This window comes from Pogona vitticeps, chromosome 8 (assembly GCF_051106095.1).
Source record: "Pogona vitticeps strain Pit_001003342236 chromosome 8, PviZW2.1, whole genome shotgun sequence".
Lineage (NCBI taxonomy): Eukaryota > Metazoa > Chordata > Lepidosauria > Squamata > Agamidae > Pogona > Pogona vitticeps.
In genome coordinates this window covers 2,721,110-2,736,681 of record NC_135790.1, presented here as the reverse complement: position 1 = coordinate 2,736,681, position 15,572 = coordinate 2,721,110, and the positions used below count along the sequence as shown (strand labels likewise).

The window sequence follows — 15,572 nt, the reverse complement described above, 5'->3', positions numbered from 1 at the left end:
GTCTCACACCCATGCCTCCATTTGGCGTGGGTGGGAGATGCTGTGACTCATCCCAGATGCCAGAATGGTTAAGTTATGGCTCTGATCCTTTGCAGATGTTTTGGGGGAAACAACATCCTCCCAGACCCTCTTCTCCGTTTCCCGGATGTCCCGAGGGAAGCAGAGGCTGGCTCTCCTTAGAGAGCCAGCACGTTTTGAGGGTTGTCCTGAGACTTTTGCCACCTGTCCGCGTTGATTTTACTCCTGGAGCAAGCCCAGGCACCTCTCAAAGGAACTGGCAGAGAATTGTAGGTTTTCAGGTTCAGATGCGAGGCAGGAGGCTTTAGGAGATGTTCGTATTTATCCGGGAAAGGTTTGTGCGATGGCAAGGTGTGAGACACGGACACGCTGTGAGGTCAGGCGGGTGAGACAGTCTTCAGGCAGTGACTGTGGAAGCAGATTTATTGGACCTTTTCGGAGGTTTCTTTTATACTTCCCCTCACTTCTCTTTAAAGTGCAAAAACGACGCAATAAATGAAAGCCATTAAAACCCCAGTCTCCTAATTACCAAATACAAGCACAAAATAACAATAAAAACTGGGATTTAAAAAAAAGCACAGCCAAAAAAAAAAAAACCCTCCGAACCCAAAATAAAATTGCTAGCCAATATCTACCAGTTCTTGCTCGGAAGAACCCAGCAGAGGCGACGCAGAGCTGCTCACCCTCCTAAAAACCACGTCTCAGCTTGGCATGAGAGTTTTGGGTCGGAGAGGTGTGTGTGTGTGTGTGTGTTTTGGGCTCCAGTTCCTATCAGCCCTTGCCAGCTCGGGTGGCCCAAGGTTGGGAGCCTCCGTCCTACAAGCATCGGCAGATAAAAAGAGTAACAGGGAATTCGCTCTTTGCTTCCCTTTTGTAAGGCCCAGAATCTCCTGCCTGGGGGCAGGTGCCTCACTGTGTTGGCATGACAGGGCTGGCCCAGAGGGCATCTCTCTCGGCTGATTCAACAAAGGGGCAGAACTTTACATCCCAGCGTCATCCAAATGGTCCAGGAGTCAACCCATCTACCCACATCCCCTGTTTTGGTTTCCTTTACCAGGACGGCTGTGAGATGGGGAAGAGGTAGAGTATCAGGATATGATCTGAGCAATTGCTTTCATTCTGCACCACGCCTTCCGTTCCTTCCTGTGAATCTTGCACAGGAAGACTTCTTTGTGGATTGAGCCCGGGGGGGGGGGGTGTTACTCTTTGTCCAAAGCAGAATTAATCTTAAAGAGCACCCAAAACCTCTGGCTGAGCTGAGGAGAAATGAGGCTGCCATGGAAACCTGGAGACACTCCCTTGATTTTTCCCTAGTATTTTTGCCTCCTTAAGCAGGATTCGTCTCAGGCCCCTCAGAAAATCTGCCAGCTTTGCACAGCTTTGGGCCTGAAGACGAGAGAGAGAGGCAGAAACTGCACGTTGAGGGGGGAGACGTGGGACACCGCGAGCTGCCAATGTGAGCTTTCCAGGCCATGTTGCTGGAAAAAAAGACATCATTGCTTACAGCGTTTTCTGTCTCTCCTTGCTTCGTTGGCTGCTGGTGGCAGCAGAAAAGAGGCAGGAAAACACCAAGGCAGTGATGTCATTTGTGGGCTTGGTGTCTTCCTTCCTCTCCCAAGGAGATGCTACCAGCCACACACACCCGTGGAGGGTGTGTGTGTGTGTGTGCCCATGTGTTTCCCCTGAAGGTGCTGCTGGGGGTGTGTGAGAGAGACCCGCTCATCCAAACCATTTCTCTTCCCCCAAACCCGTCGCTCTCGCCATCTCGCAGAACTCAAAATGGCTTTCCCCTTCCAAAGGAGCCCTCCCTCTGGCCCTCTCCTAACCCCACGCTGGCCTCCCCTGCCAAAATTGTCTCCTGCAACTTTTCTCCAGGCGGCTGAAGGAGCACTCCGAACTCCCACTCCCACGTCTTCTCTGCTGCCTTGGCAGAAGACGCCACTGCCTTGGCCCAGCCCTGCCTTACAGCTGGAAAATATTTCTGTATTCTTGCCCCAGGCTGCCCCTCACTTCTTCGGCGCACATACATACATACATACATACATACATACATACATACATACATACATACATACATACATACATACATACATACATACATACATACATACATACATACATACATACATACATACATACACTCTCTCTCTCTCTCTCTCTCTCTCTCTCTCTCTCTCTCTCTCTCTCTCTCTCTCCCTGTCCCATAATTCTTCTGCCTGGGCCACGCACCCTTAGAAATCTCCACAAAAGAGTTCTCCAGCCTGCTGTTAAGCGTGTGCCCAGCCAACCTCTCTCTCTCTCCCCATCTCTTCCTGCCGGAGCTGCCCCTCCTATGAATTCACCTTGTTTTGCTTTCCAGCAAAAGGCTTTGAAAGACAGCTGTTGAGGAACGAAGCCCAGCACCGCTGCCTTCCGCTTGCGGTTGTCAGGCGACGGTGATGGGCAGGAGCGGCCGCTTCGGCATTGCCCCCGTGTAGCAGCAATTTCCACATCTAAGGAGTCCTTCCTTATTGCGCTTGACAGTGTGCGTGGAGCGCATTGAGCTTTTTTTTTTCCCTGCGTGGCAGCTCTTTCCCCTGCAGCCAGAAATAAAAGTGGTGTGAAGTTTGATCGCCCCAGATAAACACCTTGGATGGAGTGAGAGCATGACTGGCATGAATTGGTGCGTTTTCAGGTACAGTACGTGACCGAGGCAGACGCAAATGTTCGCGTGCACACCGGTGGGGTTGGTTTGCGGGATGTCCTGGCCAGCCCTCCGGATCAGCCCATGGGAATAAACAACAGGACCTGCCTCATTCTGGATCGGCCACCTTAGGAACATTAGCGGAATAAAAAGTATATCTTTTGTATGCTCCCTGTCGAGGCACTGCGGCTGTCACGAAACTGAAGAAATGGGGAAGAGTAGGGCTCCAAGCTCCCGGCGGTGTTGCCACCTCAGAGACCAGCCGTCGCTTAGACACAAAGACCCAGAAGTTGAAGGAACCTCTGGTGGCATGAGAGGAGACACCAGGCGCGAGCGCCACTGGCGGACCTGAGAGGGGTGTGAAATGCTGAAGCCCCTGAGCATGAGACCTCTGTGCCCGAGGACTCTGGGGGTCTAGATCCGCCATGGGAGGCCTGGCGTTTTGCTTTAGCACTGGGACAGCTTTCCTTGCGGAAGCTTCTGGGTCCTGGCGGCTGTGCCTGGGCATCAGCTCCAGGTTGGAGGGGGGGGGTAGGCTTCATCCTATGATGCCACCAGGAAAGAGATCACCACCACCACCTTGGACGGCTCCACTTAGTAGTCCAGGTTGCACTCTTTGTTTGCCCTGGGTGATCATGCTCTTGAGTTATGCATCGGGTTCCACTCGGTCCATCTTTTTAGCACGATGCCCTGTTTGGAGGCATGCTGCCTTGTCGATGTTGCATGGAGCCGTCGTGATTAATATCCATTACCTCCTTGCATAGATTTGCCTAATCCCATTTCAAAGCGAGCAACCTTCAGTGACATCTTGTGGCAGCAAATTCCATAAATTAATTAGGTACTGAGTGATGAAGTACTTTCTATTGTCTGCCCTGAAATTACCTCCAGTTGCTTTCATCTAGTGTGGGCACTCTAATGAATAGGAAATAAAGAGTCTTATTACAGCTTTATGGCTCCTGGGTCATCAAGAGTTGTCCTATACTGTATCTCGCAGGCCGATCTTTCCACCAGTTCCACGTACGGCATTGAGAAATTTCTCATCCTGCGGAGAAGAAGAGCTGGAGAACCAAACGCTAATTCTTAACTCCCAAGAGTTTTCCAGGGATGTACACATAGATGGACGGATGCCTACTTCCGGGTTAAGTGTGTAGGAGTGCATCCTTAAAGCCTTGGATTGGAACATTGCATAGCAGAGGGTCATGGGTTGCCAGGGATAAAATAAAAGTATTGCTGCCGTAGACTCTTCTTTGGCTGTCTCTCTCTCTTGATCTGACTAATAAAAGAGTAAGAGCCCCGCGCGTTGGCAGGGATCCAGAGAGTCTAAAACACCAAGATCAGCACGCCCTCGGTGGCATTCTCTTGAGTGGACAGTTAATCTGGATTCCCTCGGGGCTCCTATTTCTTAGGTCTGCCTCGAGAATCAGGGATCTTGGTACAGTATACTTTGAGAGGAATTGTTTTTCAGGTGACTAGATGAGCACGCCAGACAGCCGCTAAGGAGTCTTTGAAAGCAGAGAGAGAGAGAGGAAATTATCCGTAGTAGGGAAACAGAGAGAGTGAGTGGCTTGCTGAGTAGCTTCTGACTGATGTCCCCTATGGGGGCAAGGTCATCTAAATTTTGTGCTGGGGAAAATGGATTCTGAGATCTGTAAATAAAGACCCTTAACGTCACTGATTCTGCTTTTCTACCGTGCACCATTCTGCACTGTGCGATTAGTACGTCAGTAGTTTGGCCGGCACTTAGAATTCTCTGTGAGGAAGCTCTCCCGCCGTCTTCTCTGAACCCCAGGATGCCAGAGCAGGTAATTCCAGCTATCTTACAAAACTGCTATAACTGCGTCGCATAGACGCGCTCTTAGTCTGCGTAAAATCTTACTGCAGCAAGGAGCACGAGATTATGTTGTAGAGCATTAAACCATGAACTTTGGAAATCTGTGAGCATTTTGGCAATGGGCTAGGATGGGAGGCATCGTCTCTTGCCCATTCGTTTTCCAAGAAAGGGCTGAACACGTGCTTTTTCAGGATGCTTTATGACCAGGAAATCCTCTCTCTGAGAAGAGGATGCTGGCTTAGTCTTAGATGCTTCCCAGGCTTCCTTCCCCATCCTTAGGATTCTTCATGGCTCAGCAGAAGTTCTGCAAGCCTGAAGGATCTCATCTCTCTCAACATCAGATCCGTAGCCTGTGTTGTCTTCAGTCTGTTAGAAAACCAGTGGGAGCAGTACTGTTCTGCTGGGGGAACACACTCTTTAGAAGACGGGCCCTTAATTAAAGAGAGCAGTGTAACTAGTGGATGACACTGGTGTCCTGCTGAGAATGTGATGATTCTTCCAGCACCTAGCTCATCTAGTAAAGATAGGCGTGCAAAACACAAGTTTTTCCAAGGCAAATGCTTAAGGCTACATGGCAGTTGTCCCTCTCCTCCTCTCTCTCTCTCTTTCTCAGACCATCCTTTGTTTTGTCCAGCTGCTCCTTTGTTCGTTAAAACCAAGGTTGTGCAAACATTTGTGTTTGCAAGCAAAGCTTCTCTTTCCCCCCCCCCCCCCCTCTTTCCTGTCCCAGTAGGGCTGGCTGGAAAGCTCAGTGATAGCCCAGCCTGTGTGGCCTTGGGCAAGCTGCCCTAAGCCTAATCTAAGAAGGGACTGGCAAACCTGAGTATTTTTTAACCTACAAAATCCTGAAAAGGATTGCCATAAGTCAGAAGCAACTGGACAACACGCAATTACTCAGGAAGACGAAGTGTATGGTCTGAGCAGGACTTCCAGCTACCCTAATAACCTGCCCCAGCACTCACCTCCTTTGCCGAAGCCTCCTCCCCCACATCAATAGAAACGGGAACCTGGAAAAGTCACTGGTTTGAACTACAACTCTCAGAAAATCCCAGACTGGGACTACATCTCCCAGTGTCCATGCTGGCTGCAGGATTGTGGTAAGTGTTGTTCAAATAAGTACCTTTTCCACGTTCTGGAAGTAAGGCAGGTACCGACTGAAGAGCCGGCCTTTTCATTGGTGGCAAGGTCCTGATGGAAACACTCCCACAAAAAGCATGCCTTCTGCCTATATTACGATCTCAGGTGAAGATATTCTTATTCCCTCTGGCATCTTAATGAGTTTATACTTCATTAAGCACCAGCCGTTTTAATGAGCATTCCACTCTGCCGCTTTAATGTGTCTTCATTTGTTTTACTGTTCTACTGTGGTCGTTTTTTCCTCCCTTTTTTAATATTTTAAAAATGTCTTAATCTTACAAATGGTCCTAGGATGCATTTCATGAAGGGTGATACACGCATACCCTGAACGAATAAATGAATAAAACTGGGACTTCACACATTGCAAAACGCCGTTAGTGTTTTGTGTGTGTGTGTGTTTTTAAACGAACCAGCTGGGAAAGCTAGAAGTTGTGTGAAACTTCCACGCCAACTGCTGACATGTGATGCGTTCAGCAAATAACCTGCCTGTAGTAAGAATCCTGTTCCTGTAGTAAATGACGCATTGCCAAGTTGAAGGGTTGCACACGATGCTGTTAAACATTTACACATTGCTCAGAAAGACAGGTGGTGTGAACACGCCCTCAGCAGAAAAGCTGCCCCTTCTGAAGGCGAGGAACACATGAAGAATACGAGCAGCGAGAGCTTTTCCTCACGCGGGAAACGTTGCTTTTTTGGGGATTGTAATTCCCAGTGTCGTTTGCACCCCTGCCCCCACGTCTCCTGGCCTATTCAGGAATTAAGCATCAAAAATATTTTTTATTTATTACCCTCAAAGATCTGCCACAAAAGTCTTCTTTATTTAAAAAGGGGGAGGAATTCCTGAACATTGGGCACGTAGGGGAGTTGGAGGATGACTGAGAGCTGGGAAAAATTACTCTTAGAATCTTCCATTCTGCTTGGAGGATTCTGGGAGCGGTCGTCCAAACGCACACATTTCCCCACCCCTGCCCACAGCTGCATTTCCATCCTGTACAGCTTGGTCTTCAGGCAGATGAAGATGGCTTCTGCATCTGCTCCAGGGATCTTAGATGTTCAGCTTTAGATGCCAACCATGCCACTAATGGACCAAGGGGGAACGGGCGCCACTCTGTGCCGTTCGGAGCACAGAGCGCTGTTTTAATTAAACTGGTCTCCTGCTTGATGGTTGAATGTAGAACATGCAGCTCACCACTCTGGTTTTAAGTCAAGTCGGGAAGTCTCGAAGATGCCAGGCTTATCCTGGAGATAGGAAAGAGCAACCTGTTGACCCAGAAGTTGTTGGTCCACATGTTGCTGCTTCCAGAGGTTCTTCACCACGCAGAAGCAGGATGCACCCGGGGTGCGGATACAGTCATGGGGCAGAATCTGAAGCCGAGAGCAGGTGAGGGTTTGAATGTTGGCCAACAGATTAGCAGCGGTTTTGCTGCAAGCTATTAACTTTTGCCATGTGTGGCACAATCTGCCCAAGACGGCTTTGACGCCTGGGAGGAAAAACTAAATGCTTCTTTTCTCTCCCTTGCTTATTAATGTGAAGCAAAATCTGGGCCATATTAAGATGTGCTAGAGACCTGCATTGTGTCAAGTTTAGGGGGATTCATACCATTCACAAGGGATGGGTATTACCCTAGCCGTTAAGTATTGCTTTAAACGTGGCCATTCTTTTGGTGTTTAGCGGCATTTCATAATGCACAAGATGGTCAACTGTTGCTTTTACTCATGTGTAAATCTGGCCATGGGGACAAGCCGATGCTTCGAGAAGCTGGGAATCTGATAACAGATGGCAGAAGAGGGACAGGTGGGCTTGTGGCGTTTTGGCACCTGAAACCAGCCAACAAATCTTGTGCGTTAAAAAGAAAACACATCGTTGAAACAATCCATGATGTTCGCGGTCCTAAGACTCTGCCAGCTTCCCAGCAGAGCAGGCCACAGGCAGTTGGTGAAGCGGGAGAGGGACAAGACAGGTCTTGGGAGGCTAATGCTCTCTTTCTCCCTTTCCCCCAGGCAGCTGCGGAAAAACCTGAGCCTGTGTTTCATTGCAAAGCTCTTGGGAAAGACACAAATGGCCGCGAGGCGCTGGCAAGAAGAAACCCAGGTTCGTGGACAAGGGGGAACATGGGAGGAAGGGGAAACTGGTTTCAATCCCATTGGGATCAAGGGACGTTTTGGGGCTGTGGTGTGTGCACAAGAAACATTGGGGGGGCTACATGCATTTTGGAGGATACCCCTCCCAATCAAGCGCTGGAATACAGCTTCCAGTATCAGGATGGCTCTGGGTCCTCCTTTAGAGAGGACAGTCCTCTACCTGTAGGCCTGCCAGAGGACAGCCCCCTTTGTAAAGGTGTCTTCTGTTCCAAGGACTCTCCAGTCCACCTCTGATTTGAAGGTGAACAGCAATATCCCGTTAATGCCAAGTGCAGCTTAAGACTCTGCCAGTAAGCCGTCCTGCCGGCACCATTCTGCAAGCCAGACGTACTTCCAGGGAAACAGACATGGGCTGGCAGGGGAGGTTATTGGAAAGAGCCCAGCCACTTGTGTAACGGGTTGTTGCACAAGCAGAGCAAACAAAAGGATTCTGAGCCAAAGGATGATAAGGAAGGAAGATCAGGGACTTTAAAGCAATCCATCCACACTTAGGACCCCGACAGCAGACTCTGCCTGGGCTCAGCTCCAGTGGGTACCCATAAAATCGTTTCTACTTTTGCATATAAATTGCCAGATGTGATATTATGCAAAAGCTGTCTTCTTTTCTTTTTCTTTTTTTTTGTGATCTCCTGGAGGCTGTTCCACCTGATATGTTTGTCTCCTGCATTAGAAAAAAGCGACTCCTTCAGGAATTCCCACAAGGGTTCCCCTGAGATATTTGGCAAATGTCCTTTCCTCCGATAGTGTTTCCATCTCTATCTGGGTTCTTCTGTCCTTTTCCGGAGTAGAAGAAGAGGAGAGAGAGAAGAAAGTCCCCTCGCACAGCGGCTTCTTCCATGGGGGACATGCCATGTGCGACCGAATTCATCTTCTTCCTGGCTTTGATTTCCCCCCCTTTGATCATGGTGCCAAAAACCTTGCTCATGCTATTTGCATCTGGGGCTAAGGCTGGTGGGGAGCCTGCAGAGGAAAGCTGGTGGATGGCCAAACCAAGCCTCCACAAGATGGTGGGTCTCTGAAAAGGCTCGCTGGAAACGAGCTTCTGCCAGCCTTGACGTGCCACCAGCGTTCCTGCATGGATGGACGCCTTCATTGGAGTGGGAAAGTTCATTTTTCAAACTACAACTCTGTACTGGCTGGGAGGCTCTGGGAGTTGTAGCCGAAAACAACACACCCGTTTCTAAGCACTCCATACGGGCAAGAACGCACAATGGTGTGACTTGAGCAGAAAGAGCTATCAGGGACTTCCTCCCTTAATGGGTGGAGAGATTCCGCTTGCAACAACAACATGCCGTCAAGTCAGTTCTGACTTATGGTGACCCTTTTCAGGGTTTTTCTTCTTCTGGGGGCTGCAAATATTTAGTGAAGATATTCCAATGAAATTTGGAATTGACAAATTTGCAGCTCTGTCTATACATCATGGTAAGATCCCAAAATTAGATGGAATAGAGTTAAAAATTGCAATATTATTACATTACTCTCAAGTGATGAAAATTATAAATACAGTGGTGCCTTGCTTAACGACGATAATCCTTTCCAGGAAAATCGCCGTTAAGCGAAAACATCGTAAAGCAAAAATTAAAAACCCTGTTGAAATGCATTGAAACCCGTTCAATGCGTTCCAATGGGGTAAAAACTCACCATCCAGCAAAAATCCTCCATACGGCGGCCATTTTCGCTGCCTGTATAGCGAGGAATCCGTCCCTAAACATAGCGGGGAGCCACTTTAATCACCCAGCGGCCATTTTTAAACCACCGATCAGCTGTTCGAAAAACATCATTTTGCAAAGAATCGGTTCCCGAAGCAGGCTGTGAACACAGCCAAACAGCCCAAAAAACCTACAACCACCATTTAACAGATACTTAGGTTTTTGGTTGAAACTTGTATCTGTTATATAATACTAGTCAATGTTTTTATAATTTTGATTGACTGTGTCTAGTATTTTTGAATAGTAATAATGAGCCTTTTAATTAAGCCCACACATTAATTAAGTCCTCACATTGGATGCAGAAAGGTCAAAGGCTACTTACGGTGTTCACAAGCCCTGATCCTTCCAGGCTTGTTAAAATCACAGGGGAGAATGTCTTATTCCCCAGAGATAGTGGTGCAGCCCAGTAATTAAATCGGACTTAAGAGTCTTAACAGGGTCACACCATTCACTCTCCATGTGTATCGGAATTTGGAAAAGTTCCTTTTTTGTGTGTGTGGTCTATAAGTTCTGCATGTGGGCAAAAATGCATAATGCATAATTCATGCATGCACGGAGAGGATCTGGATGTGATCTGTTACATTATGTGGCAGGGTTATTAGCAGCAATCAAAGCCAGGGGTTGGCATTCCTTTCCCCTTCATTAATTTATTTATGAAAATAGCACTGCTTGGCCCTTGTAGAGTTACTTTAGGTTTTCAAAGTGCTTCACAGACTTTATCTCGCTCATTTTTGCGACAGATTCTTATCCCTTATCTAGCAGATACAAGATAGTGGTGGAATATTGGGTTGCTTAAGGCAACCTCTTGTGTTATCGTGGCAGAGAGACAAGGAACGATCTTAGCATCAAACTAGACAATACAGATAGCACGTCATTAGACTCTGGAAGAAGGTTAGTGTTCCACCCAACACGATTTTCTCAGAGCTTTGTGCCTGAGCCATTTGACTTGCAAAGGAAGCTTTTGTTTGCCCTTCCATGGCCAATCACAAAGCAAGCCAAGCTGTGGTGCAAAATACAGAAGCCGATGACAGACATCTTTCAGCACTTTTGGAATTGCCGCTTCTAGTGACATGCTACCGGTATCGTGTAGCTTGACTCTCGTGTGCAGCTCAGTCTCTTCCTCGCTGCTCTACATTGTGGAGTCAAATGTCGGATTTGCCCCAGATGACTAGTTAGTTTTCCAGAATAAATTAAGGAGGAGTTATGGTCTGCCTCCAGAATAAACTGCTGGGAAGTACGTACTCCGTTGCCCAAGACTTCATTTTCCCCCCCACTCTTCTTCACTTATTGGTTACGTATCCTGACTTTCTCCCACTGAGATCCTCACATTGGCCCCGTGTGGTAAGCAGGCTAAGAGAGAAGGTAGGGCTCACAACCGCTAAGTAAGCTTTGTGGGTTTTCCAGATGTGTTCCTGATGCTTAAGGAGGGAGGTTTTTATTTTATTTTATTGAAACCACCACGCGTCACCCGTTCCCACGTTTCAGCCCATCTCTGTATCTTAGGGAAGGGCAGCCGGCAGCCCAGCCGCTCCGTCCTGCCCCTGGACCCTTCCTTCCCTTCCCATTTGCCTCATCATCACCCCACCCCAACCAGATCGGTATCTCAGAGGCGTAGACGTCGGGCGTCTCCTACCCATGCCTCTTCCCGGTTGGGTGGGTAGCGAGAAGCTCCACCAGAGTCTCCCACCTCTTAGGGTTACCGGTTGTCCATTCTGTCGTCGTGGCTCCTGGGGAGGAAGGAGAAGAAGAGATGTCTCAGATGGATGGGCGGGGATGGTGGATGGCCACCAATACTTCTGTTGCTGGACACCAGAGCAAAGAAATATTTTGGAGGTCAAAGGAGATCTCTTAGCTGCCAGATATGGGGGGGGGGAGAGGGGCACAAGCTGGAAATTGCTGCTGGAGCTAAAAGCCTGAGGTGGGCAGAACCAGCGCCGGGAACAGGACACCCATTTTTCACTTCTCACCACAGTGTCACCTCCCTTCCTTCTTCCTTCCCTCAGTCCTTAGTTGTAGAACTGGGCAAATGACACTTTCTCCCTAACACTATGCGGGACTGTGATTTTGGGATGCACTGGTAGCACACAGACAAGATGAATCCTCCCACTATCCTCCTCTAATATGAGGTGTCTGGGATTCCACCCCCACCCACCCCCAAATTTCATTGCACACCCCAGAAGGATGGGCCCAAGAAGGAGACAGCAGGCATTAAACGCTATGTATTTTAATTAGACATGGGGATGAATATAAAAACGAATGATGATATTCGATGAATATCGCTGATTCGTCAGATATTCGTTGCTTCGTAGTCTTAAGGGGTCCAGAGACCCCGAGGGATATGAAGCAACGAATATAACCCTTTTATGTTTGTCCCTTGGTCTATCGGGCTTTCCCGTCTTCCTATGCCCAAGTGGGCATAGAAAGAGAAGGGAAAGGAGACCCCAGTGATCCCCCCACCTCTGCTGCCTTTGCAAAGTCAGTGGGGCTGGGGGATGGCTTTGGTCCTCCTTCCCTCCTCTTCCTGTGCCCACGCAGCCTAGGAAGGCTGTGGGGGCTGGGGCTTCTTCTTCTTCTTTTTTTAAAAGATAACTCCATGGGTTTTCTTTAAAAAAAAAAAAAAAGACCCGACAAGCCAATGAAATACCGTATTTTTCGCACCATAAGACGCACTTTTCCCCCACAAAACAGGGGGGTGGAAAGTCTGTGCGTCTTATGGAGCGAAGAAAACAGATTATATTTTCCTGTTTTCTTCTCCTAAAAAATTGGTGCGTCTTATGGAAAGGTGCGTCTTATGGAGTGAAAAATACGGGTAATTTGTGGTTTGTTGGGCCATCGAAGGGGGCAATTTGTGGGTTGTCAGCTTTGACGACCTACGAACCAATGGTGCTTCATCCCCATCTCTAATTTTAATCCTTCTAATAGTAATTGTTTTTCCAGCGTATAAGTTATTGTCTTCTCAATTCTATTCTTTTTCAATACTGTGAGTCGCCTTGGGTCCCCTTATTGGGAAAAAGGTGGCCAAGAAATAAACAAACAAACAAACATCCCAGGACTGGAGTCCCCCCCCCCCCTCACCTCCTGCTGCAAGCCAGAGACTTCAAAGACCCATCTTCCACTGCAAGGGAATGAGTGGTGGGAGAGCTCAGTGGTTTAAGTGTCTGGCTGCGGAGTCGGAATTTGGGAGCTCAATCCCCCCACTACGCTTTGTGGGCAGGGGTTGGACTTGATGATCCATAGGGTCCCTTCTGGCTCTGCCGTTTGATGGTGATGATGATGATGATGGCGGCCATGGCTATCCCCAGTCTCACTCAGTTCAAAATCATCCCAGTCCCCTCCCCCACCCCTCCAGCAAAGCCCTGGTGGAAAAAAAAATTAGTAGTCGACTGGAGCTGTATATTTTGTTTTCAGTTCCAGCAATTGAGTGCAATTTTTGAAATTGCAGACTTGGCTTCTTCCAAAGCCCATCACAGCAGAAAACTCCTCTCTGGCTTCTGCACTTTTGCGCCTGAGAAAAAAAACGTGCAGGTGGGCGGCTTTTTTTTTTTTTTTTTTGTATATTCAGATAGAAATATATATATATATATGTTTAGTGATTCATCCAGGCAACTCTTGGCTATTGTTTAAATCTTCTCCCTGGCTTCTTTTTAAAGAGGAAGAATAAGCAATCAGCAGGCACAATGGAGAGTGATGGGAATGGACGTGAGCCGGGAGGGGATCTGACAGATTGCTTTCTCTCCCCCGCCCCCCCCCACTCCTTCTCTGCTCCCCCGCCAGGGCTCTGTTGAAACGGAATTTCTGCTGATTTGTTAACATTCAAACCCACAACGGGGTTACGCAGAGTTGGAAAGCGCTTCGGAGGCGGGAAAGGAGTGTCTGTCGACAGCACAAGGAAGTTTTGTGAGGGTGTGATTTTTTAAAAAAAACAGGGCAAATCGAAGCAGGATTTTTGGCGGGAGTTGCCACCTCAGGCACTGCAATCACACAGCGAGTCACGCCATGTCGAAGGCAAACGGGGCAGGCCAGGAGGCAGCCCCAGAACTGTCGCCTGCTAATTCATGGTTGTTGCATCAGGTTTCTGCCTGGTGTGGCCAGTCCAGTCCAACCGTCTTATATTTCTCTGACGGTCACAGAAGCCGCTGTGGCCCAATCCTGTTCCTAAGAGAATGGCTGTTACGTCAAACATGCACCGTTGTGTGCAGATCTTCACACTGTAGGGGCGCCCTGCAACTGTCTGGTTCTCAGCTCAAGGCCTAGATTCTCTGAGGTTCAAACTAAGCAAGGCAGCAGCTTCGCAATTAAAAGTGAAAGGGCCTTAAGAAGTAAAGGACCTTGGATGATCTTCCCACAAGGTTCCACAACTCCACATACTGACTAGACTCCTTAATTTCGGCGATTGGTCTTTGGGAAGTAAAACCACAGGCTTTTATTTGCATCACAGTAAGAATTCATCCTCGGAGAGATCAATTTTATTACCGTCTAATTTCAAAGCTACCGTCTTGTCTCATCACCTAATTCAGCCCCGATGCAAGTGTTCCTTGCAGTAGCCTTAGGCTTCCCTTCTGCAAGCTGTGGGTTTAGCAAGAACTATGTCGGGCACTTCAAATAAAACTGCAAAATCTGAGTTGAGCAGGATACACTTCCTACCCTTTAGATTAGCAGAGGCCACAGCCCTGGGACGGCCACAGTTTGTGGCACTCGGTCTGCTTTGTGACCGGGCTCAAACCATTCCTTCCAAGTTCTGCATTTTTTTTCCAGCTTCTTTGCTGATTAGAGAGAACTGTGTGGTCTGACTGAGCCATCTCACATAGAAACTTGAGATGGAGAAATTCAAGTTAGGCTTTGCAAGGAAAAATGTGAAAGGAGAGCGTTGCTGGTTAGTGGAGTCTGGGGTTGGCTAATACAGAAGCAAATGCTGGGAGTGGCGGGAGGCGTAAGTGGAGAGTTAAGACTACAGCTCAGGAGATCTGAGTTCAGATCCTCGCTTGGCCATGGAAAAGTCATAGGGATATGTTCATGGTCACGATAAAACAATCACTGAACACCTCTCGTATATCTGAGGGTGCCTCAGGGTCCCCTTAAATTGGAAGTGACTTGACAGCACATATTAAAGATATTCAGAAGCAAGCACAGAGGGATTTTTTTTCCAGGGAGCAGGTGAAAAAAACACTCCTTAGCATGCTTAACACTCCTTGCAATGTTCAGATTCTTCCTCCTTGTCCTGAGAAATGCAGCAAAGCTGGGGATCTGGCAACAGCCCTGAGACACAGCTTGGTGTCATAAAAAAGCAGGATGGAAGAGCCAACTTTCCCAGTGGGGCCAGAGAGAGCGAGGGGGGGTGTCTCATGGACTCCTGCAGGGCAGGGCTCTCCACCTCCCATGTCCATCAAAGCCCCAGCAAAAGACATTGTGTCTTAAACAGCAGGCATTTCCCCCCCCCCCTTTAGAATCTGGGTCCGACGCCCACCACCCCGCCTGCCCTCTCTCGTGCCATTTTGCTGGGAAACAAAGAAGTGGTCAAGCACTCGCGGCTGTGGGTCAGCGACATGTGAATCGGCCCCTTTCAGCAGCAACCCACATCCTCTCCTCCAGAAGGTCAGGCCTGGCTGGGAACAGAGGCTGCCTTTCTGATGGCCTTTTTGGCTCTGCTTGGGGGCTGGGACTGGCCCGGTTCCATTTCGCTCGCTGTGCTATTTCCTTTTTAGGCTTGAAAAACCCCGGCGGAAAGAGAGCAGAGCATCAGTGGCACCGAGTTACAGATACGTTGTTTGGGAGGCCCAAGTATACAGTGCACTGTTGGGGAGAGAGGAGGAGGCCGGCGTCACAGCTCCCTGCCAGGCCCTTATAGGGTTGTGGCGCTGTCTACATCTACACAAAGGAGACGGAGCACTCGCCACTCCCGCTAAAGTTGGAGCGTGTTTCCTCTTCTCCCACTGCCCGTCTCTAAATGAGGAAAAGCAGAGTATGGCGATTCCAGGAATTGCATTCCCCCCCCCCCCAAAAAAGTAACTTTCCCAGGCTCTGTAAGAAAAGTGCTTGTTAGCGCAAGTTGTTG

At 48.6% G+C, this 15,572-nt stretch overlaps 1 protein-coding gene across 3 annotated transcripts in view; it reads left to right on the top strand.

Annotated features, from left to right (window-relative positions):
• FAM178B (family with sequence similarity 178 member B) overlaps positions 1 to 15,572 on the top strand; it is a 153,582-nt gene that overhangs the window by 81,474 nt on the left and 56,536 nt on the right. For all 3 annotated transcript variants that reach the window (XM_072979195.2, XM_072979194.2, XM_072979192.2), the window contains exon 14: positions 7,671 to 7,761. In XM_072979195.2, coding sequence (XP_072835296.2) covers positions 7,671 to 7,761 — 91 coding nt within the window. The remainder of the gene's footprint in view (positions 1 to 7,670; positions 7,762 to 15,572) is intronic.